General features: G+C 40.5%; 1 protein-coding gene across 2 annotated transcripts; it reads right to left on the bottom strand.

The window, feature by feature from the left end:
- Positions 1–6,000: 6,000 nt before the first annotated feature.
- On the bottom strand, positions 6,001–24,069 carry Dazl (deleted in azoospermia like). Of its 2 annotated transcripts, XM_076557578.1 has the most exons (11): positions 23,655–24,069; positions 18,518–18,664; positions 18,060–18,151; positions 17,505–17,556; positions 17,116–17,179; positions 16,884–17,023; positions 15,529–15,600; positions 13,968–14,018; positions 13,161–13,274; positions 11,782–11,880; positions 6,001–7,909 (listed from the first exon to the last, which is right to left on the bottom strand). In XM_076557578.1, the coding sequence occupies exons 1-11, from the start codon at positions 24,024–24,026 to the stop codon at positions 7,847–7,849; spliced, it is 1,266 nt and encodes a 421-aa protein (XP_076413693.1). In that variant the 5' UTR covers positions 24,027–24,069; the 3' UTR covers positions 6,001–7,846. The 2 variants fall into 2 exon arrangements, with proteins under 2 accessions (XP_076413693.1, XP_076413694.1); XM_076557579.1 differs by lacking the exon at positions 13,968–14,018 and having other exon boundaries at positions 23,655–23,862.
- Between the last annotated feature and the right edge of the window lie 2,759 nt (positions 24,070–26,828).

Below are 26,828 nucleotides of genomic sequence, written 5' to 3'. Positions count from 1 at the left end.
GGTTTGCATGAGGACCCCTCTAGGCAATGCCTCTGGTCTTATCCACATACAAGTGAAATTTCTTAGTAATGTCTGTGAGGTCCAAAGCTGGGGCAGGATATTTTTTAAGGCTTCAAAGGCCCTCTGTTCAGTCTCAGTCCATTCCAAAGGCTACATACCCCTGGGCTTGGACACTCAACAAATGGCCTACAGCCTCCAACATCCCCAGGAATGCCCACACTTGTTATTTTGTTTTGGTTTTTGATGTGGGATGGGGATTTGCAGGATGGCTGAAACATGGTATCAGGAAAGTGGCTGCTTTCCTTCTTCTAGGTTGTAGCCTAGGTATGTGACCTGAAGGATGAACAACTGAATCTTCTTGGCTGATATTCTGTACCCCAGGGATTGGAGGACTACTAAAACACCCTCTGTTGTCTGTCCACATTCCTCCTCATTGTTCAGAGATATGGGGCCATCTATACACACTGGAGCAGCAGGTTTTGTGGACATTTTTGGTCTGAATTCCAACAGATCTGCACTCAGGGCCCCAACCAACAATGCTGGTGAGTCAGTCCCTGAATCTCTTCCCATTGTCTATCCCCCTCATTTCTCTTTGTGTTTCTTCAAGGGCAGAAGTCTCCACATAGCAGATTGTCCTTCCCTGTGTTCAACTGAATCTCGGCTGTTGTGAATGTTCTGAGCAATTTCCAAAAGTTGAGATCTATTTATTCCTTCAAATATCTCTAATTTCTGGAGCTTTCTCCTTATGTCTGGAACTAACTGCATGACAAAGGAAATATTAGTGGCTCACTGGGTAAATACCCAATTTGTGTCAGAGTCTTTCCAGAAACCAAGAAGGCAATTCATCAGGTCCTTGAATAACCTGACTTACCTTAAATTAGCTGGTTTTCTGGCTGCCACTTTTAATCCTCCCAATAACGTTTCTTGAAGAAAATTGTCCAATACCTTCCTATCTTAAAAGTTTCCATGGGGCTATTTCCAACAGACTCTTAAGGGCCTGCAGCTTCTCCAAAGATGGAGGGTTTGGGGGTCTTCCAACTACATTCATTACTGGTAGAGAATATATAAACTGTGAACAGGGAAGGAGTTGAACTTCTACTTTCCCTCTGGTGATGGATCAGGTAACTATTTTCTCCTCCCTGCAGCAAGACTGAGAACAGGCAGAAGTTTTGGGTTTCTCTTGCCCACTTAGCTGCACCATAACTTGGATCACCAACAAGAGGGCACAGGTCTTAAGCCAAGGGTATGTGTGTGTCTTGAACCAGAGAAGCCATTGGTTATGACAGTTAAATTAGTGGCTATAGTTGGTATACATACATGCACAGGAATATATACAAATGCATAAAATGCATATTTAAAATGAACTCTAATTTCAGCAATTACATACTAAGTATCAATTTTAATCTTTGATGATCCCCAAAGCCACTCCTTTGTATCCTGTATAGCCTTATATTATTATATAGTCTAAATATTCTAAAATATTATAGAATCATAATTTTCTGTTAGAGTCAGCTATTCAGTTTATCAACTATTAAAATATACCAGTTATCTGCAAGAATTCCTGAACTTACACCTTCCTTTTACAGAACTCCAAGGGCTAGGACTAGAAATGGAGACCATGTTGGGTACTGATCTTCTCAATGTACTTTAAAATTTTTTTTTCAAACTTCCAGAGCAGTGATACTGAGAAAAATTACTCTGGACGCACTCTTATGTGAAGCAAATGCGTGTGAATCTATTGGATACCTGCAAACGTAAACAAGAGTCAAAGAGCCCAGTCCCAGAAGTGGGCAACAAAGCATTCCATTGCATGTAAAATGAGAGGGACCTTGCCCAAGCAACTGAAGCCAGTTGTGTGCTCCAGCCTTCCCAACAGAGACCACTGTTCACACACTGCAATGAAAACTACTATGAATTATTTTTAGCTCCACATAGTATTTTTCTCATAAAAAGGTACTGTGGTTGTTTAAGAATGGACCCTATAGCCAGGCTGTGGTGGCACATGCCTTTAAGGCAGGCGGATCCCTGTGAATTCAAGGCCAGCTTGGTCTATAGAGCTAGTTCCAGGACAGCCAAAGAAACCCTGTCTCAAAAAACTATAACAAAAAAAAAAAAAAAAAAAAAAAAAAAAAGGACCCCATATTTGAATGTCTAGCTCCTAGCTGGTGTAATGTTTTAGCAGGATTAGGTGTGGCCCTGTTGGAACAGGAGAAAGGGTCACTGGGATGGTGGGATTTTGAAACTTCAAAGCTTTCTTTTTCTCTGCTAGCAGATTAGGATGCAGCTCTTCAGGTACTTCTCCAGGACCATACCTAACTGCATGATGCCATGCTTTCTGCCATGATAATGGACTAAGCTGTATGGGTCCTGCATGTCCAGTCAATACATTTTTTCAAGCAGTCCAGGAAAGAACAGTTTCTTGCCCAAATGGCTATTTTTGCCAAGAAGAAGATAAACTCCACAGAGAGTGTCTTCAATGCCCATCCTTCTCTTAAGTAAATCGGTGCTGCCAGGAGCAGACATGTCAAACTGTCCAGAAAGTCTAGATTTTTAAAAACATTTTAAATGTCATATTCTGTAGGTCTTTGAAGTGTTTGAAGATTACCTATCTATCTGAACTATATCTATGTATACCTAGAAAACTTAACATGGCTACAAGCATGATTATCATAAATGACTAATTATTAATCTATTTCTTAATTATCCATTACAATTTTTTTTTTTTTCGTTTTTCGAGACAGGGTTTCTCTGTGTAGCTTTGCACCTTTCCTGGGACTCACTTGGTAGTCCAGGCTGGCCTCGAACTCACAGAGATCCGCCTGGCTCTGCCTCCCGAGTGCTGGGATTAAAGGCGTGCGCCACCACCGCCCGGCTATCCATTACAATTTTAAATGAGCTGTACAAACATAATACCTTAAACAAGAGTAAAAATATACACACAGTATAACAAAATTAACTTTAAATTTGTATCAATAAACTAAAATCCATAGCAATTTAAAACATTTTAAACAAGTTGCTCTTTAAAAGTAGGTTCATTAATCTATCCCTTTATCTTATATCTATACTCTCCCCCCTTTTTCTTCTTTAGAAAGAGATCACATTTATAATCAACCTGTTTTAAATAAAAATATTGGTTTTTATCTGTCCCACAACAGAGGGCTCTTCTGATATGGAACAAAAGAATGACTCAACCTTTTTTTTTTTTTTTTTTTTTTTAGCAATATGTTTGGGTTTAGAGAAGGAGTGAGCAAATTCTATCTCCAAAGCCAGCTTGGTATATTTGGGAATTTGAGCATAGCTTCTCTTACTACTTCCTGCTGGAGGAGGGTGCTGTATCTTATGGGGACACAAAGAAATTTTTAGGATTATGGAGTAGTCCGTGAGGGTGTATCGTTTGAGCCAGTTGCCTTGAAACCATTTTGGATGTTGAATCATCCAAGCCATGGTCATCGGAGACCTTTCAGGGGATCTTGGCTGGTCAAAACTGCTGTATTTTAATCTGGAACAAATCCATAGCCTTTTGCTTTCTGTGGAAACAAAAGCAGAGCTTCTTTTCCAAAGCAACATATCCTTCCATTCAAATTTTGAAGTCAAGGTATCTTTAAAATATACAAATTGACTTAATTCAACAGCTTTTACAACCAAATGTTTTTCTGTAGTTAAAAATCCCAAGGACAACACAATCCAGATTCTCTTATTTTTATACTGTCTTTACTGTCTCTTTAAAGATTTTATTTTAAAAACTATCTGTTTATATTACTGCATATATTCCCTTTTCTCTTTTAAGCCTACGTGCATTTTTTACATACACTGTAAAAGCATTTAAAGTCTTGTTCCATCTGAATCTGCCTTATTGTGAACCTCTTGCTTTAAATGCAGCATTTCTAAGACTGACACACCCGCTGTGGCTGGTGGCTCCGCCCACCTCAGCTTCCCATCATGGCAGTGGTACAGTTTACCACCAGCTCTGGGAGCCATCAACTCTTAGAAACAGTGGGTCTATGCTTTATCAAAGCATCGTGTAGCCCAGTAACTTTTTTTTTTTAACTAGTGAAAACGATATCCAACACACAGCATAGTGCGCAGCTTGGAGACACCTCTGTGTAACATTCGGGTCAAGCTCGAATGTAAGACAAACCCGCCCTAGTGTAGCTCAAATCCACAGACTGCTGCTAACTTGAGAGAGACAACTAGGAAGCTGTTTTTAGCTCCGTTTTAGAATCTTTTTTCTCAGGTTTTAGGTGGAAACTCTTGCCAACCTGTTGGGTGCCATTTTGTAGCTAGAGTTTCCCTGCCTGGCCCATGGTCAGGACAAATCTCTCACCCGCCAGTCCCACAGCTGCTCAGACCCAACCAAGTAAACACAGCGACTTATATTGCTTACAAACTGTATGGCCGTGGCAGGCTTCTTGCTAACTGTTCTTATAGCTTAAATCAACCCATTTCTATTAGTCTAGAAGTTGCCACGTGGCTTGTGGCTTACTGGTACCTTCCATCTCACTTGTCATGGTGGCGGCTGGTAGCATCTGCCTTCCTATTCTCTCAATTCTGCTCTGTTAGTCCCACCTACACTTTCTGGCTACTGGCCAATCAGTGTTTTATCAATCAGTCATCCACACCACTAAGCCTCTGAAAATTAAGCAAGGCCCCTTAAATGCTTTTTCTTATTAAGAGTTGGCTTGGTCAGAGCCTTCTCAGCACCATTAACACCTGCCTGGGACTGCCTGCACTGGCTAGGGTGTGGGTGAGCTGGCTCTGCCCTCCCACCTGCCATGTGGTGGCATGGGTGAGGGAGATGCCCTCCTCCTTACCCCTGTGGCAATTGGGAGAGCTGACCCTGCCCCTCACCAACTGTGGTACTCGGGAGAGCAGGCTCTGCACCTCGCCTGGGCAGCACAGTAGAGTTGACCCTGTTGTCAGGGTGTGGTAGGGGGTAATCCAGTCCAGGAGGTGTGAAAGCAGAAGAGCTGACCCCACACCCCTCACCTGCCAGGTGGTGGTATGGGCGAAGGAAACATGCCTTCCCCCTCCCTTGTCCCTAAAAACCTGCAGCAACAGGAACAGGCCTGGGGTGGGGACATGAGTGGGAAAAATGCCCTTGCCCCTCACCAATTGTGGCACTCTAGACAGTGGCCCTTGCACCTCACCTGGGCAACATAATAGAGTTGGCCCTAAAGGCGTAAGAGCAAGAGCAGCCCTGCTCCTTGCTGCAGTGAGCTAGCCAGGGAAATGCTGGAAAGCCTGCCTATTGATGAAAGCAAGCTGGCAGACTGAACAACCTAGCTACTGTCCAGGCCCTGAACCAGGGCTGAGTTTGCCCACCCCACCTCCACATGCCAAAGCATGTAAAGAGGGTAGAGGCCTGTCCTAGAGATCCAAAGCTGCAAGATCTCCATGACACAGGACAACAGGATACCAAGGAGTCCCAGTGAGGGCCGAACACACTCCAGAGGCCTTGAACCAGAGCAATGACTCATTGCAATGAACACTTCCAAGTAAATAAAGATGTATGGAATAAAGGGTACACTATTTGGCTCACTGTGTCACACCACAGCTTCTATGACAAGATCTTTCTTTTGGAGGTGGATAGGTTGCAAGGGCAGAGGGAAGGTATAAAAGGATGGGGAGATGGATGGGACCAGGATGCATGATGTGAAACCCACAAATAAAATGTTTAAAAGTTGCCTTGGTCACGGTGCCTCTTCACAGGAATAAAACAGGGACTAAAGCATGTACATATGTGTGAAAGTGTGTGTGTGTGTGTGTGTGTGTGTGTGTGTGTGTGTGTGTGTGTATATATATGTATATATATATATATACACACACACACACATATAATTTCTTATAGAAAGCAAGAAAATAAAATCTCAAAATTTTATAAATTAGCTGCCCGCTTAGCAAATGCAGTATATTTACAATTTTTAAGCACAAGGATTTATACATTGTCACACATTGTTCACCAAAATTTCCCATCATTTCTAGATGACAGTAAGTCAATGCTATTTTTGAAAAAAAGCTTTATTCATTTATGCAAAGATAGTATCAGCAATAGGTAATAGGAACATACTTTTAAGTTTAAAATTAATCTTCCATTTTGAAAGGTTCAGTACTTTTTTCTCCCTTCTCTTAAATACTTGACTCCAACAGAACAGCAGATGAAAGTTTATTCCCTTACTTTTCCTTAAAGTCATACGGCAACAATTACAATTGTTCTTTAGAATTTAGGGTATCATTCACAGTAAGCTGGAGATTTAATCAGAGTGATACGTGTAAGAATCTCACACAAAAATACAAATACACTGAAATAAACAAGGGACAAATAAAAGAACAAAGTTCGGGACACTTTCTACTTTTCTGGTATACTGACCTCTTGGTGACTTAAAAAGATTTTTGTCCTTCAGATACAGAATAAAATTAAGAGTTGAAGATCATTATGGACACTTGTGACATGACCCATGGTGGTTCCATTAAGTTAGGGTTAAGTGGAATCTCCATGTTTGAGGGAAGGGCTAATACAAGGCAGGCCAACAAGGCATTTTAAAACTCATGTCCACGGCAGGTCAGATGGTGTCCATCCAATTGAGTCCTTTAGAAAGGTACTGTCGCCCATGCTACATTCTAAGGCTTAGCCCCTGAACTGCTCCTATCGGTTACTTGCTTACTTTATACCATGGAACAAATCCTGACAGAATGGGAGTACAGATTGCAAATGACTGTGGGCACAAAGGGTCTCTGCTGTCACCATGCATAATGTCCAATGGAGACCATCAATCTAAAAACAGATAAACTACCACTTTCTTGGGATACAATTATGAAACAAATTTTGTGGTTTAGAAATGTCAAAATTACCTACTTTGACTGTTTTGGACATATTTTACTTTACAAAAGGAAATACAACAGACTAACAAAACTAAAAATCTGTTTACTCTGTAACAACTTATATTTTGAATGTTTTTATAAAAATTTCTTTCAGATACTCTGATTAACTTTTAAGTGACATAAAAAATTTTCAGCACTCTTTAATATCAGTATTTTGCACAATTTTAAGACAGCCATTCAGTTCAGCATTTTAAGAAAAAAAGAGTATTAACTCACTGAGAATAGCTTATACACCTAGCAAAGTTTAGTTTTTGTCTTGGATTCGTTAAACAAAATTATACCCAGAATTTTAGATATCCTCATTACCATCCCAACCAAATAAATAGGATATGTGCATGTGTGTGGATTCTAGCTACAGGGTAAAATATTTTGTATAAATGTAAGACCCACTGATTGGACTGTTAAGAATCTGTTTTCCTGGGTTTAGATAAGGAAGACTTCAATAAAGCTACTATATATTGAGTTCCACTGATTAAAAATGCAGTTCTAAAAATTATGCTCTTGTGGCAAATGTTTAGACAAATAATAAATGTAAAGTACAATACTGTAAATACTGTACTGTTCAGGTACCTGTAGAGAAGTGAAATGCTTGTAGTCTATCAAAATTCTGACCTTTCAAAATAGGTTTATAAAATCGTTTTCTTGAAAATTAGTATTTGTTTTTGAACTCTTAAAATGCCAATTTCAATTAAAAGTCCTTTAAGTCTTAAAAGTTATTCCTTTCAGCTATTTTTCAATTATTTGAAAATTATTTTTTATCCTTTTTACTTGCAATTATTTTTCTTTCAACTATATAGTGAACACAAAACCAGTTTCTACATAAACATCTAATGAACAGATTCAACATAAAACTAGGCAATCTAATAGAACTCTTATACAAAGTCTGAGTGTGATTTTTCAACCCCTCTGTAATAGTGAAAACCATTCCATCTCTTTTAGTAGTCAACAAGCAGCCTTGACTACTAAATTAGCAAAGATGGTCAGACTTCAGCACTGCCCGGCTTCTTCTGAAGTGATGCACTCTTTTATCCTAGAAGAGACAGAAAGTCATTTTAAATCACTGAAAATTCCACACTACCACTACTCATCTATTACAAAATAACCAATGTGTTGGTTTACATTTAAATATAGTAAATGGGGAAAGGGAGAGCATTTGGAGGAACTCTGCAACAATAAATGCACCAACTGTTAAGGCTTTATTAAATGACAAAATTAAAAAGGAATCCCAGTAAACTCAGAAATAAGTTATAATTAGTACTTTTTAGATAATTAAATGATTTGGCAGGTGTACCAAAGACAGTGTAAAATTTATGTGATTCTTAAAACTATTCTTTAAAATTTTTTTCACTAGAATTTCTTTTGTGTGTACAAGCATGCATGCATGCATATGTGCCATGGTCCATATGGAGAGGTCAAGAGGACAATTTGCTGGTTCAGTTTCTCTCCTATAACATATGTAGGTTTCAGGGATTAAACACAGGTCATCAGGCTTGGTGGCAAATGTCTTTACCTGCTGAGCCATCTTGCCAGCCAACAAAAACAAAACCATCCAACAAAACAACAAAATAACCCCAAAGCTTGGGTCTGGAGAAATGTTCTGATGGTTAAGAGCACTTATTCTTCCAGAGGATGTGGGCTGGATTTCTAGTCACGTTTCAGCTCACAAACTGTTAACTCTAGTTCCAGAGAATCAGAATCTTATCTGGCTTCTGTGGGCACCAGGCAAACATAGTATGTAGTGCAGACATATACACAGGCAAAGCACCAGTATACAATTAAGAAAGAAAGAGAAAACTAAAATCCTCCCCAAACAACAAAACAAATCCCTACCTATTGTTTTTATTAACAATTGCATCTGAAAGAAACCATATTTGAGAACAGTACTCTATTTCAACTTGAAATCCTTTATTTTGATTAAAAGCTCTAAATCTTGCATACTTAAGGCTTAGCTTCAATCTATGAAAATGTACCATTCTTTATGAGGCAAAGGTAAGAAAATTTAAAATGTTTTCTCAAGGGGATTGGTCCTAGGAACACTCTCTCCCATAGATATGAAAACCTAAGGTTTGCTCAAATCTCTTATATAAAATAGTGTGGTTGCATTATACACTGGGGATCTTTCTGTATACTTTAAATTTCTCATTCTTCTACCTAATATGTAAAGTTTTATTGCACTGTGAAGAAAAAAAACAAAAAAAGTCTGCACATGTGTTCAGTATAATTTAAAATATGTGCATATAATTGGTTGAATTTAGGGCACATGCATACAGAAGACTAATGTTTTCAGAAATATTTCCTTTACTCTGTTGCTTACCGAGATGTAGATACAGGGAAGTGAAGCCTTAAAAGAGAAAGGGAGTTAATAAAATAGTATTTTCTTTTCTCCACAACTAGCTTAATCTTGCCCTTTTCCTGGGGACCAGATTCCATTATGTAAAGAGTGTATGGCTGGAATGGTGGCTCCTTTGGTAAAGTACCTATTGTACAAGCCTGAGAACATGAGTTCAGGTCCCTGGTACCCCCTTTAAAAGGCTGGTATTAGAGGTGCACTACTATCTAATCACCATCCTTGAAGAGTTAAACAAGAGACAGGCAAATCCTTATAGCATAGGTCACCCAGCCTAGCCAAATGGACAAGCTCCAGATTCAGTGGAAGATCAGTTTAAAACAGTAAGGTGGTGAGACACCCAAAGTCCACCTCTGACTGCCACAAGCACCTTCATGTGTACACACAATAAGGTAACATCCCATTAAGGTTAGGGTCTAGAAAAGTGGTCACAAATGTATGTTTTTAGTAGTTAGGTAGTAATGAATTAAAATTATAGGGCTCAAGTTAAAACAAAAAATGGGATTTATGATGGAAATAAACAGAGCATTCAATTTCAAAAACAGCATTTAGTTGCTTATAACAATATGTCTAGGGCTCCATGTGCTTGCTCTGTGTAATCAGGACAAGTCCTTGGGATCCCAAGAACCCCAACATTGACTGTGGGCCTCCATACACATACGCTGACTTACCTGTGAACATGTGCATGTGCACTTACGCACTTGCACTTACACACACACACACACACACACACAGAGAGAGAGAGAGAGAGACAGACAGACAGACACAGACACACAGACACACACACAGACACACACACACACACACAGAAAGAAAGGGGGGAGGCAGGGGTGGTGGTGTAACAAACAGCAGACCACTCCACTAATTTCTGATTCCTAACTAGAGGGGAAGAAATCTCTAGAGTTCAAAGGTAAGTTTTCTTGCTAACACCAGGTAAAAACTCAATTTTGAAGACGTTTTGTTTTCAAACAAGTCATTTAATACCTTTAGAACTTTGGGGCAAGGTGACTACTGCAGTTATATATTGCACTGTGTAGAAAAAAAATGAAACAATTTTAAATGAGTATCTTTTACTCATTATGCTGCACACACACACACACACACACCAAAGTAGGTAAAAGGGGTAATAACTTTCACTGGCTGTCTAAGGCTAGAGGTTAGAAACGGAGATTGAGTACTAATAGGATAGGGTTCGTTTCTGGGATGGCTAAGACATTTTTAAATTTGACTTACAGTTGTACAATTAAGTAAATATACTAAAAAGCCACTGAATTATATACTTTAAATAAGTTGTAGGATATCCATATTATACACCTATCATTTACCTATTATTTCAAAAAAATCTTCCTCAAATGCAATATTCTCTCCACTGGACTAACCAGTGAAGACTTCAGAGTCAGACTCAAAAGTAAAGGGACCTAAGACTCTGTGTTCTATTCATCCTCATTTTATATTTGTAAAATGTCTTGGGACTAAAGAACAGCTCAGGAGTAAAGCATGTGCTTTACAGCATGTCTAAGTCCCTGAGTTCTAACCCCCAAACTAAACCTCCACAGAGAAAGCAGGCAAAACTGTAGTCCTAAAGTGTAAGTCATCTGTACAATGTGGACAGAAGATTAGAAACTCAATCTTTGCTAAATTCATTCTCACTTGATTATTTTCAACATCCTCAGTTTTATCTCTTCATTCCCCACAAATGTTCAAATATATTAACCAAGTAGTTCTTTTGTTCTCTTTAGTACAATACCTATGAATTACATTCCACTATCAAATTTTTCTTTTACTGTGGTCAAGTTATTTTATCTGCCAACTCATGACCCTTTTATAATACTTTCCCATTTCTCTGTGTGTATGCTTGTGTGTTCCCTGTGTGTGTGTGCATTCTTGTGTAGGTCTGAGGTTAACATCTGGAGTCTTTCTGATTGCTCTCTACCTTTTTTCATAGAACTCAGATCACTGATATGGGTTGACCTGGCTACACAGCTTGCTCAGGATCCTGTCTTTGCATCTGACGACTGCAGATCTTTAGGCAGGCTGCTAAAACCTACCTGGCATTTGTGTAATTCTGAGTCCAAATTCACATTTGCTCAGTAAGCACTTTACTCACTGAGCCATGTGCCCAACAGCTCATGAAATGTTTACCTTCTAAAAACTTTTCTTCCCTAAAGATAAACTATATTATTCTAAGACTTACACAGCATCCAACACACTTCTGGGTAAAACTCAACCACCATAATGGTTACCAGTTTGTGGTACACTTCATCAGTATAAAAATATATGCAGGGGCTGGAGAAATGGCTCAGTGGTTAAGAGCATTGGCTGTTCTTTCAGAGGTCCTGAGTTCAATTCCCAGCAACCACATGGTGGTTCACAACCATTTGTAATGAGATCTGGTGCTTCTTCTGGCATGCAGGAAGAACACTGTATACATAATAAATAAATAAATCTTTAAATATATATATATATATATATATGTATGTATATATCCCACAGGAAAAATAATGTTTCAGTGTTAACACATACACATTTTGTTCTGAATACTATTCTTGTCCTACCTTGAAGTAATCATCTTGAGTAACAAGAGAATTTCTCAGTCTGTTCTCAGGGTTAAATAGACAAGAGACCACTGTCTGTATGCTTCGGTCCACAGACTTCTGAAACACAGAAGTTTAAAGACTACATCTTTTATTCACTGCTAATGGATTTTTTAAAGTATACTGAGCATATACACTTCTAAGAAATTCATTCATAAATTGTTTATTTTATATATAGTTCTCCTAAATTAATGTTCTAGTGTCTTAGCAAATTTAAAAGGCTGTATTTATTAAGACTATGGTATTTTGCTTAAAGCATTTATTTTTCCTATTTCAGAAGGAATCAAGAGTTTTAATATTTAAAAGTATTTAGAGTGACATGTTAGTATAATAGTACAGGGTGGCTATTTTAATTTTATATGTGTGTGAAGTTTTTTTTTTTTTTGAGGCTCAGTCTTATGCAACCCTAGGCTTGCCTCACACCAGCTATGTAACCAAGGCTAGTTTTGAACTCCTTATTCTTCTATTCCAAAGTGCTAGGATTACAGCTGTACATCACTGTGCCCTTATTTTCAAATTTTAAGATTGTACATCAAATCAGGCAATTTGTTATCCTCTTCTATTGTTTAGTAGTTTTCTTTTTTTTTTTCACTAACACATAAATAAGGAATCTGTCCACAGTGAAATCTCGCATTACACACATTCCCAACTTATCAATTACTTTCTTCATTCAATAATATAAATTAGAATTTGGGGGTGAGGATATGATTAAAGAAATGACTCTAGTTCAGTATCAAATAGTCACCATTTTAAAAGCTAATGTCTTATTTATAATGTCACAGAATACTATAAATAATACGTATTACAGCTGGGCAGCGGTGGCACACACCTTTAATCCCAGCACTCGGGAGGCAGAGGCAAGCAGATCTCTGTTGAGTTTGAGGTCAGCCTGGTCTACAGAGCGAGATTCAGAACAGGCACCAAAACTACATAGAGAAACCCTGTCTCAAAAAAACCAAAAACTAGTAACAAAAACAATAATACATATTACTATATAAATAAAAATTTTAAACTATAAAAGACATGGCAAATATAATTCATACTAATTGTAGACACCTAGCCACTGAATTCTACCAAGTCATATTACAGAACAGTAACTAAAATATGATTTAAAAAATGCAATCAATTAGAAGAGAGGATATGACAAAGAAATCAGAAACTCTCAATGTTTGGAGTGTCTGAGATATCATTATCTTGTACGTTAACTTCAGAGTTAAGTTTCCTAAGCTCTTTAAATTTTTAAATCTGGGCAAATAGGTCTATTCAAACAATCATTACTAATATAATATAAAACATGTAAAAGTAAATATAAAAACCAGTAAACAAAATTAGATGTTTGCCTTTTGTGGGCCACTTCCAGAGGCTGGAGTAGCTTCATGAACTGAGCATTCATTTGGCAAAACTTCAGCTCCTGAATCAACTTCGCTGCAATGGTAGTTAACAGTTGTATATGCCTATATTTAAAACAATAAGAAAAAAGTGTAATTAACAAGAAACACGATACATTTCTAAGTCATTCATCAAAAGCTAAGCTGCTATTTCAGAAACTGTTTTCAACTAAATGGCTGAAATTAAGTCTTTTATTTTAAAAATGTCTTCTGTCAACATCAAAGTCAGTAGGAGGTGAAGAGAATTAACTATACTATGTAGTAATAATGGAGTACCCGAGAATTCTCTTGGTATACTTTTCAAATATCCAATCTTTATCTTTATGCAAGTTAGTTAACAGAAGCTCAGGTGTTTCACGGGCAACACCATCTTCTTTTATATAGTAATGTTAATGGTAAAATATTTGTTTCTCTCCTGTTTTCTTTTCACTGCAAACTCAGAGACAGATTCTAGGAAGACCAAATGCTAACTCTGAAATCTAGTTTTTTTACTACTTTCCTTGGATTATACATCATGCCAACAAGTAACCAAAAACCTATCGTATATGAAGCAGCCATTGACTGGGCATACACAAACCATGTGAAAAACAACAATCAGTTTCTCTCTCATGTGAGTATATAACTGAGATAACAACAGAGTAAAATGCATGCTATAAAAAGGCAATTAAAATATTTATAAATATACACAATATGGCAAAAGAAATATATTAGGAAAAAACCGTCAGACTAAGCAGAGTATGTTGAGCTAATTCATTTTACCGGAGGTATAACATAACTCCTCTGTTCCCCAGCCGGCCACTGCGGTGGCATCTTAAGAAAAGGAAACAAAGATTATTTAAACACCTACACATTTTTACAAAAGAGGTGATAAGACAATGTTAAGGTATATAAACCATGCGGACTCAATTTCTTATCCTAAAACAGAACCAAAGATAGGTACGAGGTACCTTTATGCTTCTAATATCTGTGCATTTTTCAGTTCCAGCAATATATAAACCTTACATTTTCTCAATTGAAAGCTGGCATTCAGAGAATTTTAAAAAGACAGTGGCTCTTTGAAATTATTACTACAGCTATGGTCATGGGTCATAAATATGGTTGCATCTATTGGGAAAAATTCATGGAACTACTATTTTGTACCATCTAGCAAAATTATACACTATCAATCAGAATGGTGCTCTAAGAACTGGGTTGTATTTTCATTTCAGCCTAGACTTTTCAGGTATTTGACAGAAATGAAAGAATGCTTGTTGAAATAAGAACAGAAGATACTGAATTTTGTAAACAGTCTGAACAAATGTTTTTCCTTGTCAAAATACTTATCTCTAAATAATATTGATGCCTGAATTATAGAGTAATTCTACTTTCCTTTAATTTTAGATATTTAAATAAGCACACTATGCAGCAATTTTATATAAAGAATAAGACCATAGTAATATCCCCAAGTTAATTTACATTTCCTTAAATTATCTGATCATTCAAATTCCTCCCCTCAGGGCTCAGAGAACCCTAGGAAGAGGAGGCAGAAAGAGTCTAAGAGCCAGAGGGGATGGAGGACACCAGGAGAACAAGGCCCTCTAATCAGCAAGATCAAAGCTCACATGAACGCACAGGGACTGAGGTAGCATGCACAGAGGCTGCACCAGGTCCTCTGCCTATATATTATGGCTTCCAGTGTAGTCTAGTTTTTATGGTATTCCTGAGAGTGCAAACAAATGGATCTCTAAATCTTGTGACTTCTCTTGAGCTTTTTCCATGTCCCTCCCCCCCCCCATTCAATTTGCTATGGTAGTTTTTCTCATTATATTTTGTTGCTATCCCTTTTGTGGTGGATTGAATGAGAATGACCCCATAGGTTCATATACTTGAATGCTTGGTTCCCAAGGAATGGCACTTGAAAGGATTAAAAGACCTTGTTGAAACTAGTCTGTCACTGGGGATGGGCTTTGAGGTTTTCAAAAACTCAAGCCAGGCCCAGGGGCTGTCTCTTCCTGCTGGCTATGGATCCAGATGTAGAATTCTCAGCTACCTCTCCAGGACTATGTCTGTCTGCATGCTGCCATGCTCCAGCACCATGTCTGCCTACATGTTGCCATGCTGATAATGGACTAAACTTCTGAAACTGGAAGCCAGTCCCAATAAAATGTTTTCTTTTATAAGAATTGCTGTGGTCATGTTGTTTCTTCACTAAAGATACCTTAGAAACCTGTTTAGGATGAAAGTAGACAGGGGCTATGAGGAGTACAGAAAGGGGAAACTATAATCAGGATATATTATGTGAGGAATAAATCCATTTTCAATTAAAGGGAGAAAAAAATACCTGATAATTATAAACAGGCAGCTGATATCCAGTGATGACCTGAACTGGTGAACTTGGATAAGGAGGGTACGCCTGATAATAAAATTCACAAAAAATTGGATTAATAAATTTGAGAAAATGAGAAAGAGTATCATTCACAATACAACAAGAAAATGTAGTTTTTTTTTTCTTTTTCTCTATATAGCAATTCAGGAGTCTAAATGATTGGCTTTATGAAGAAAATATTCCTTGTCAAATGATAACCTATTACACAGGAAAGAGGAAAAGACAATAAATGACTGCTTTTCTAAACCAATATTCACCTTAGGAAGTCACCATACACAGACTATACATACATATGGTTCTAGAAGGGGAGTTAAATAATCTATCTTCTGTTTCTCTATGAAAATATTTTCACGGAGTATGTAATTGTAGCAATGTTAACAGAACAGATAATCACTAATTTTTCTACAGCCTTATGATTTTTCTGTGTTTAATTTCTAAAAGTTAAGAGAATTATTTTAAATTAAGTAATTTAATCAATGTTTTCTATACTTCAGTATTTATTGACTGAAAGCAAGTAGTAGCACACATGAATGCCTTGTATCAGTAATGAATCACAGTAAATATTAGGAGTAAGTATGGATTTTCTTCTAAGTCATATTTGGAGCAAGAAAAATAAGGCAAAGAGACAGTCTATATTCCACAGAGAGAAAAAAAATATATAGGTTTTTATTATTCTTTTCTGGCCAAAAAAGGTCCCTCAAATTGAAAAAGTAAAATATACCAAGAATGTTATTTAGCATCAATAGGCATAGTAAGCATGAAAATTTAAATATTAACCCAGCTCAAATTAAATTCAAGAACCTTATGATTTATAGATAAAACCTATCAATTCCCAAACTAAAATAAACCCAGGTGTCAACAACCTACACGAGGAGGCATTTGGAAATCACGAAAGAGCTGATCATCTTTGGGAACAATCAACATACAAAGCTGTTTCTGAGCAGTTAAAGAACTTCTTCAATTTGAAAGACAGTTTTTCCAGAAAAGAAAAAGGTTATAGTAAAATTCTTCTATATATACTATTTGTGTATGTCTGAAATACAGACCCGTGGAAAAAAAGGAATATATGTAATGTGGCTACCAAGGCTCTAGGATAAAGGCTTACCAACTACACAGAGGCAGGTTTCGGCTTAGCATAGGGAAAAAAGCACTAAGAATGAGAGAGTATAAACAAAAGGAACAAATTCCTCATATTTGAAGTATTCCAACAAGGACTGAACTGTATTACACTTACCATCCAAACCATACATATGATTGCAGAGCTCAGGCAGACTACTAACAAACCTAAGAAGAATGCAAGCCATTGTTACCTGAACATACTGAGTTATAGGATTCATCATGGTTGGAGGCTGCATGTATGTCTCAGCATTTGGACTACTCCAAACACTCTGAAACTGCGGTGGAGGAGGAGGATTAAAAATCAAAGGACGTGGCTGCACATGATAAGTACCTTTAAAAAAATAATAAAAAGAGCAACACTTATGTCAAGTCCTCTGAAAAACCTGAGCAGTTTCATCAAGAACAATTTCTGTTTTTACTCACATAAATTTTGTTTCCTGATTGCAGGGCCCAGTTTCAGCTTTTTACCATGGAAATTTATCTGTGACTAAAAACAGTAACAAACGATAAAGTAATACTTCATTTCCAAGACTTGGCCAAATACTACTGTGCTCAGCCTTACAACTCTAATCAAAGTATCCCAAAGCATCAAGTTAAATTTAGTAAAGCCATTCATCCCATTTCTAACTCTGTCTCTAGTTGATAAAACTAGAAGCCCCCAAGCAAGTAGGTTGTCAAGTTACATAAGATTATATTTTTATTTTAAACAGAAAGGAAGCCTATTTTTCTCTGTATTTTATATAAGACTGAACATCCAGAACTTTTCAACTCTAAAGCATTGCTAAAGAATTTTCTGTAAGACTATTACTTACTTCTACTATCTTCTGCACATCCACGTCATTATAAAATGAAACAAATCCATAGCTAGAAAGGCAGATAAATGAAATACAAAATTATAACTCCATAGTACCATGGTTACACCTTCTAACAGTCTATAAAATAGCAGAAGTGGTAATGGTAGATGAATATACTGTGATAGATATGCTAATACAGAGGTAACAGTTCCTCTATAAATACCACTGTTTCCTTAGTCTATTATGTCAGAATGTGCTAATATTAACATTCATTAACAAAGATTATCTAAGGCAAGACAGCTAAAATTTAAGATACTATGAAATGTGCCAAGAAAATAATTATTTGATAACCCATTTGTGTGAAATAATAGAAAGTATTAAAATACAAATACAAGGAAAATGACTAAGTAAAAGAACTGATTAAAAAACCTTTTATCCATAAAATAAATTATCAAAAGCAAGAAATTCATTAATGTTAGAATGAATGCCCACTTTGAGTCTTGTCTGATATCGGGTGTCTCTCCAGCATGCTTAGTTCTATAAACAGTAGCTATAGCAAGTATGTTTACATACCCCTTTGACACACCAGTTCGATCAGTGATTATCTTCACTTCTTTTACTGAGCCGTATCTGGCAAAGAAACTCCTGATTTCAGTTTCATCCATCTATGAAAAGAAATGAACTTCAAGAGTAAAAATTAAGCATTCAAGACTTCTAATTGAATTGTGAAGAGATTTGATTATGTGCAAGACAATCTCTGGTGTCACAAAATTATTCCATTTCATTGAATCTATTTTTAGATTCTATGGGTTAAAACCAAACCTGCATAAAATTTAAAACAACGAAAAACCCTTTTAGGTCTACACATCAAATCCCATCATCCACCACATTTTAGATAATTAAAATTTATTGAACTCTCAACTATGTTGCCAGGGCTCCTCTTGGCTCAAGCACTCCTCCCACCTCTTCCCATCCAAACACTATGTGGCTTCACAATGTATTTAAAGTAAAACAAAATATGAATACAATACCCTAACATCAATTCCACCAACAAAAACGGTGTTTGGCATAATTTTGCCTTCTGGCAAAACATATCCTTGACTGGTGGCTGCTGCTGAAGACTGGATGCTGGCCTCCCTGGAGACAGCTGAATTTGGAGTCTCAGAAGTTGTGGCAGACTGTAATTTAGAAAATAGACTCATAAGTGGATTCTAGATATAAAATAAAGAACAACCAGACCACAACCCATAGAACCATAGAGGCTATATATATAGCATGGAGGTCCCTAGGACGACTGTGGCTTATAATCAATTTCGGTTATACTCAATTATTGAAAAAAATAGCCAAATGAATGGAAACACATGAACTATGAACCAAAGGCTGAGGGGCCCCCAGCTGGATCAGGCCCTCTGAATAGGTGAGACAGTTGATTGGCTTGATCAGTTTGGGAGGCATCTAGGCAGTGGGACCGAGTCCTGTGCTCATTGCATGAGTTGGCTGTTTGAAACCTGGAGCTTATGCAGGGACACTTGGCTCAGTCTGGGAGGAAGAGACTGGACCTGCCTGGACTGAGTCTACCAGGTTTATCGCAGTCCTCAGGGGAGGACTTGTCCTGGAGGAGGTGGGAATGGGGGGTAGGCTGGAGGTAAGGAGAGGGGGTGGGAGGGGGGAGAGAATAGGGGAACCCATGGCTGATATGTAGAACTGAATGGTATTGTAAAATAAAATAAAAAAAAAAAGAAAGAAAGGAAAAAGAAAATAGACAACTAAATACACACACACACACACAGGACAAACTACGTGAAACATACCTTTTGTATTTAACATAAACTAGTGTTACTCTAAATTACCTACCAATACAGAACTGGTGTGAAAATTAAACAAAAGGATGTAGTACTATCTGAATTACGATGCTTCTCACTGTCATCTTTTTTTAAAATGGTCCCCATAGGCTCACAGATTTCAATGCTTGGTCACTATTTGAAAAGATTAGAGGGGGTGGCCTTGTTGGAGGAAGTGTCTCTAGAGATGGGCTTTAAGATTTCAAAAGCTCAACCAGGCCCAGAGGCTCTCTCTCCCTTGTACCTGCGGATCCAAATGTACACTTCTCCAGAACTTCTGCCTATATGCTGCCATGCTTCCTGCCATGATGTGGACTAATCCTCTGCAACTGTTAAGCAAGGTCCAGTTAAATGCTTTCTTTTAGGAGAGTTGCCATGATCACGAGGACTCTTCACAGCAATAGTAAACCGACTAAGGCAACAGTCCTCATTCTATATTTTACTCTATGTGTGTGTTTTGCCTGCTTGCACGTATGTGCACTATGTGTATGTCTAATGCCTGCAGAAGCCAGAGAGGGAGCTAAATTTCCTGGAACTGAAGTTACAATTTTGAGCTGTCATGTGGGTCCTTCTCCAAGAATAATAAAAGTGCTGTTAACCACTGAGTCATCTCTCCACCCCATTATCTTTCATACCATATCGTGAAACAATACCAACTTTATTTCATACAATGTATGAAAATATTGTATTTGATGAGCTGTGTGAAAAGTTCAGATCTATGAAGACTAAAACTACTAAAATCATTATGGATATACTAATAAATTTTCATTTTACTGGGTATGTTAAATCAAAAGCATATAAAAAACTCAAAATATACAAAACAACTGTTTAAAATCCCAAACAAAAAGTAACTCTTAGATAAATCGTTTTCCTTTGCCTTTCTATTATCAAATTAACATGAATTTTAAATTCATGAAATAACATAAGTAAAAATATTATATAGTAAAAAGCGAAAGGTGTCAATTTGTTTTTAGAAGGTTTTTATAAAGTTTTTAAATAAAATAAAAATCACCTTTGGTTTTTTTTCTAACCACTTAAGCTATTATTTTCTATTTTGTGTTCCTACTTAACAACAACTTTATTCCTTTGTAAATTCCCTTCAACAGTGATATGGCAGGGAGTAAAAAGATTATTTTAAAAGTTATTTCCTTCTTTAAATGTCTTACAATTTTATTTTTTTTCTAAATGGGACTACTACATATGCTATATATCTTCAACTATTTAGAACTTGACTAGATATGCTTTGCTAGCAGACAATCTGTCCATCTCTTCTCAATTTTTTTCACTCAGAAATAAATTCAAAACATAAAACAGCGGTTCTGTATTTTTTATAGAACTTCCTTTCTCAATTTTCCCTTCTTTTACAAATGAATACAGTATATGTTTATTTGATAAATAATTTTTTATTACTGGTGTTTGTACCACAATGTATAGATGCTTTTTAATTTAGAGGAGTATGTAACATTTCACCTGTGTCAGAGTCTAAGAAGTTATAAATGAACTGATTCTCAGTGCTACAATGGCACTTAGTATCTAGAGACATTTGGTAAACTTCTGACATATGGTATGTAGGCAGCCAGGGATACTATTTCAATTAACCCATAATGCCAACAGCCTCCCAAACAAAGGGTTGCTGGGACCAAAACCTATATAAGGATGTGCTGAAAAATCCTGTTATGTATGGTATCACTAGAATTGAAGAGGAAAATAATTGTTGGGGAAAAACTTGATTTTTTTCATTGTCCACTAAAGTAACTGTTTTCAGGATCTTGATTTCCTTGCTTGAAAAGTAATTAGAAAAGATCTCAAATGTCTTCTATAACTGTTTTCTTTATACAAAAGTAAAATGGACATTTGAGGACAATTTAATAAGGGAAAAATAAAGCATCAAATGTTATAGGATACTTGATTTGGGCTTAGGCTTCCTACTTAATAAGGATAGGTATAAAATCTGTCTCATCTTAATAGTTTAATAATATATTAAATTAAAGAAGGCACACCATATCCTGGTCTTTATCCAGTAGGTGGCACTCAAAGCTAACAAAGCAAAGCACTCCATTTTAACAAGCCCTGAATCACAGGCAGAGTGCTTACTGTATGCTTCATATAGTGTTATCTCAAACACCCATAACCAACAGATGATCTCAAATACCCATAACCTACAGATGTTTTTACTTTTTAAACATAACCCAAACCACTCTACAACCAAATAATCATTAAGTCAAAATTTAATGTTCAAAACAGTGTAATTTTTAAACTTCATTTATTTAGAGACAAGGTCTTATATGTAACTCTGGGTGGCCTGAAGCTTGCTATGTAGACTAGGCTGCCCTCACTCATGGAGTTCCCCCTGCCTCTGCCTCCTCAGCATTATTTTTAATGACAGTGTTTCAAGTTGCCAAGGTTGGCCTGGAAAGTTAGCCTGAAACTTCTGAGGGGTTCAAGTGATCCTCTTGCTTCAGCACCTCACCCCCACTGCCTCCAGTACTTGAAATTATCCACAAAATATACTGAGCCTGGTAGAAAAATGTTATCTTACCCCTCAATAGAATATAGTAGCATACTGAAAATAAGCTATTAAATGTAGGACAATTTATCAATTCTATCTCCAAATGAATTGTGGATTTTGAATTGAGAAATTATTAGGATACTAACAATGAACTTAGAGGCTATCATTTACAAACTCTCCACAGTACATTGTATTTGAATATCCACATATTTAAAAAAAGCTAGATGCTGAAAATACTATTAAAAATTGTAAGATAATGTCTCTAATTAAATCACCATGCCAAGCAAATTGCCACGTATGTTACAAATATTGGCCAAGATAAAGTCTGCAGTCATCAAATTTTTAACTAATGGAGTGAGAAAACTGTCTATTACTTATGTGATTTTAATTATTGAGATGGACAACTACTAATTTCACAATTACAAATGTTTACATGAAATTGTCCAAATTAATTTTAACGTTCGTCAAAATATAAGTTTTCTTCCTTTACTTCTAAAATGGAAAAAAAAACTGTATAAATAAATATACAACGTATGATGACAGGCTTGTGACTTAACGGCTACTAACGCCGTGGTCGGTACTGCTCCCGGGGCAGGGTCCCCGCTCTGGAGGCCGCCCAAGCGAGCCTGGAACTCAGTCTCCTCAGCCTGCCTCCTCGACGCTGGGATTACAACCGCATGGCTTTCCCCTTCGGGTGGCCCGCTCCTCTCCCGCCCACGCACGCACGCACGCACGCACGCTGTCCGCCACCACGCACGCTTACGCAAGGCCGCCACCCGCTACTCCCGACAGGGCCTCGCCAATGGCGGCGGCGGCCTGCAGGGTTTGCCGGGCAGGACTCCACAGGCGGGCGGCCACCGGGCCTCCGAGCGCCCCCTGGCGGAGGAGCCCGCGCCAGCCCCGATGCCAAAGCCGGGGTGCGGCGGGGGGGGGGGGGGGGGGGGGGACACGCCAGGAAGGCCCGGGCCGCGCTGGAGGAGACCGGGACAGGCCGGGCCGCGTCGTGGGGGGGCCGGGCCGCGTCGTGGGGGGGCCGGGCCGCGTCGTGGGGGGGGGACCAGGGCGCCAGGAAAGGCCGGGGCGAGGTGGGAGGGCCGGGACGCGTCGGGGGTGGGTGGGGTGGGGGGCGCAGCGGGGGCCCGGGCCGCGCTGGAGGAGACCAGGACAGGCCGGGCCGCGTCGTGGGGGGGGGGCCAGGGCGCCAGGACAGGCCGGGCGCGGCAGGAGGCCCGGGACGCGTCAGGGGTGGGGGGCGCCAGAAGGGCCGGGGCGCGCTGGAGGGGACCGGGACAGGCCGGGGCGCGGCGGGGGACCGGGAAAAGCCGGGCACGCTGGAGTTGGGGGGAGGACAGGGCGCGGTGGGGAACTGGGGCCCTGCCCGGGGCTGGGCGGCGGCGGGCAGCAGGGCCGCGGCAGGGGGCTGGGCCGCGGCGGCCTCGCCCAACCCCAGGCCGGCGGCCTCGCCCAACCCCAGGCCGGCCCCCTGCAGGCCCGGCGGCCCAAAGGCGGGAAAGCGACGTCGCGCGACGCCCAGGCCGTGCACGAGGCCCACCCAGGAGCAGCCGAGGTCCCCAGGCGGCCACAGCCACCCGCTTCCGGCCACGCCGGGCCCCTCGGTGCTCATAGGCCGCGGAGCCAGCAGGGCCGTGCCCGGGCGTGGGGGGCTGCGGGGGCCCGGAACCGGGAACCCGAGGGGACCCCACTTTCGCCCACCGCCCCTCGTCGCGTTACCCAGAACGCGCCTCGTCTCCACCCCGTCTGAGGAGCGTGGCCTCCGGCCGCCCTCGCCCCGGCCGCCCGGGCCTGCCCTCGACTCACCATGATGGCGGCCGGAGCTGGGGTGAAAACCCCCGAGGAGGAGCAGGAGCTGCGCGGCGGGCAGCGGCCGCGACTGCGGCGGCGGCTGTGGAGGGCGCTGCGGTGGCCGCCTGGCCTCCAACGGGCGAGGAGCCGGGGCGGCGGTGGAAGGAGAGCCGAAGGCCGCGGAGACCGGGAGCCCCGAAGCGAGCCGGGCCTGGGTCGCCGAGTCACTGAGGCGTGGCGGGCGGGGGCCCGGGGGTGGCTGTGCGTGGCCGGCCGCGTGGTGAGCCTCAGCCAATGGGCGGCGGCGCTGGGCCGCGGAGGGGGGGCCGGGGGCCACGTCGCCCACGCGGGTGCGTGCGTGCGTGCGTGAGGGGGCGCACGGGGCATGCGCGAGGGACGGTGTTGGCGCCGCCTTGGGCCGCGTCCTCGCGTCCTAGCCGAAGCAGGGCCGGACGGCCTCCCGGCCCCCCGCACGTGTACGAAGCTCCCCCGAAGTGTGCCCTGTGCGGGGTGGCCGTCGGAGTTGTGTTCGGAAAACGTTTGTTTAGGAGACGGCCTCAAAAGGGCGCCTCGAGTGCAGAGTGCATGGGGTCCGCCTCCGCACAGCTCAGCTCGGCTCCTGTGAGCCAGTCCCGGCGTCGCCCGGCCGGGCCTTGACGCCCTCGCCACGTGTGGAGGTGGCGGCCGCGCCTTTCCCTTTTTCCCGCCCTTTCTTCCCCTTTGAGATAAACCGAGTGCCTGGACTACCAGGTACCACAGGCACAGCAGTGAACACGTGAGGACATTTCTTCCTGCGGGGAGCTGACGTTGTAACGGAGCGTTTCCCCTGCAGGCCTTACAGAAACAGGCTAGGCCCGCCCAGAGAGTTCTAGAACATTCCGGGTAGAGAACCAGGGCCTCCCCACAGCAAAGCCGAGCTGTAGCATGGAGACTATCATTTTTTGTTTTTTTTTAATCCTCAAACTTGCCTTTTGTGCAGATAAAAAGTATTTAAACAAAAATAAATAAATATAAAAATAAAATATTTAAACATTTTTTTTAAGCCGGCAAAATGATAGACTTGAAATTTTCATTAGCGGGACAAGGGTGTATAAAAAATAGCCAGCTAGCCATATTTATAATATGGTTTTACTGAGGCATCCATTTAAAATGGGGAAATAACAAGGTACTGAAAATGAAAATAAGCTAGAAACTAGAGCGTGACTATCTGAGTCTCCTCTGGCTTTTGTTTGTTTTTGTTTTTTTGAGACAGGGTTTCTCTGTGTAGTTTTGGTGCCTGTCCTGGAGCTCTCTCTGTAGACCAGGGTGGCCTCGAACTCACAGAGATCCGCCTGGCTCTGGCTCCGGTGGGCTGTGATTAAAGGCATGCACCACTCTCCTCTGGCTTTTGATAGGTGGCTAGGTTGTAATGTGAACAGTCACACAAAGTGCCTGGACTGTCCTAATTTTAGTACAGAGAAATAAACAGCACAAACGATCTGGCATGGTTAGTTAGTGACTGGATTAGCGGGTACTATACTCTAGCTCCGGGCCCAGATGCGCAGGCGTGGACGGACGAAGTTGAAATGGTGCAGAGTGCCCTCTGGAACTGAACACCCTGCCGCACACCAGCACCCTTGAAAGGCATCGTGCTAAGGAAAAGGGTGGACTTAACAGAGAGCACCGTGAAGACTACAAGAAAAACAAAAACCGTTTAACTCTGATTAAAATTTGAAACTATACCTGTGTCTCCCAAGTTTGGCATTTACATTTATGGCATGTGTGTTAGTAGAATCTTAAACTGTTCTTCCCACTTCACTCTCCCCTGCTCTGCAAGCATGATGTGCGGGGGGGGGGGGGGCGGGGGGGCGGCAAACAAGCCGATTTGAGAGATAATAGGGGATCCTCATAGAAAAGGACTTTTCAAAGATAAGCCTACAGGAAGTGGGGCCTAGTGATGTGGTCTCCTAATCCTGCTGCTTGGGAGGAGAGGCTTAGGAAGGAGATCAAAAGTTCAGGGCCTGCCCTGCTGATTTAGTGACACTGTTTCAAAATAAAAGGAAAGGAAAGGTTGATACAGCACAGCGCAGAGCACTTGCTTAACATATATGAAGGATGTTCTGGGTTCAATTCCCTGTAAAACACACACACACACACACACACACACACACATACACACGCACACACACACACATCAAACAAACAAAAAACAATAACAAAAACCATGGAGTTCCTTTTTGTATTGGCCAACTCCTCCCAGGCATGGGGCCTGCCCTCAAGTGTGGCGGATATACCCAATCATGCTCCATTGCAGAAAATAGAGCTTCCCTTTGTCAGCAGGTGTAAGTTGAAAATAGCAAGCAGGGTGGTGTCGGCCCATACCTTCAAGCCCTGCACTCAGGAGGCAGAGAAGGAGGCAGATCTGAGTTCAAGGCTAACGTGGTCTACAGAGAGTTCTAAGTCAGCCAGGGCGACACAGAGAAACCCTGTCTCTAAAAACCAAAACAAGAAAACAGCTTCTTGGTTAGGGACGGGAAATCGTGTCCATTTCCCCCTGCTCGGTGACAGGATCACTTCTCCTTGAACCTGTGCAGGCGCTGTGCATGCCACCATGCATGCCAAAGTCTCTTTTGTCCACATGTGTATCAGTTCTGTTTTATCTGGATTATCTGTTTAGTTGGAGTCATCCACCACCTCTAGCTCTTGCAATCTCCTCTTTTGCATCGATCCCTGAGCCTGAACAGGAGGGCTCTGATGAAGGCAACCTACTTCAGACTGACAGCTCCAAAGTCTCTCACTCTGTGCACACTGTCCAGTTGTGGGTCTCTGTGCTAATTTCCATCTACTGCAAGAAGCAGCTTCACTGATGAGCACTGAGTGAAGCATTGATCTATGGCTGTAACAATATGTCACTAGAAGTCATTCTATTGATATGTTTCTTTAGCAAGATGGTAGTGATATATCCCCCCAGGCCTATGACCTATCTAGTCTCAGGTTCTTGTCCACTTTAGCAGTGTCAGGTAAGGGAGTGGACTTTAAATCCAATTTAAAAAGTGGTTGGTTACTCATACCCACGACATTTGTGCCATAACTGCACTAGTATATTATGGTGATATTTTATTTGTACTAAAATGTGATTTTAATTTTATGTTAATAAATAAAGTTGCCCTGGGGTCAGAGCTATTAGAGCCATAGCAAGAGCGTGGTGGT

This window comes from Peromyscus maniculatus, chromosome 21, assembly GCF_049852395.1.
Source record: "Peromyscus maniculatus bairdii isolate BWxNUB_F1_BW_parent chromosome 21, HU_Pman_BW_mat_3.1, whole genome shotgun sequence".
Classification (NCBI taxonomy): domain Eukaryota; kingdom Metazoa; phylum Chordata; class Mammalia; order Rodentia; family Cricetidae; genus Peromyscus; species Peromyscus maniculatus.
This window is presented reverse-complemented; position numbering and strand designations above follow the sequence as displayed.

Excerpts from the sequence above, each read along its gene's own strand:
- Dazl (XM_076557578.1), bottom strand. The coding sequence starts at position 24,026 with ATGCCCCGTGCGCCCCCTCACGCACGCACGCACGCACCCGCGTGGGCG. Across the intron at positions 18,665-23,654 it reads CAGCTCCGGCCGCCATCATG|TCTGCCACAACTTCTGAGAC; the intron begins GTGAGTCGAGGG and ends TCTAAATTACAG. Across the intron at positions 17,180-17,504 it reads ATGTGCAGAAGATAGTAGAA|TCACAGATAAATTTCCATGG; the intron begins GTAAGTAATAGT and ends TACTGTTTTTAG.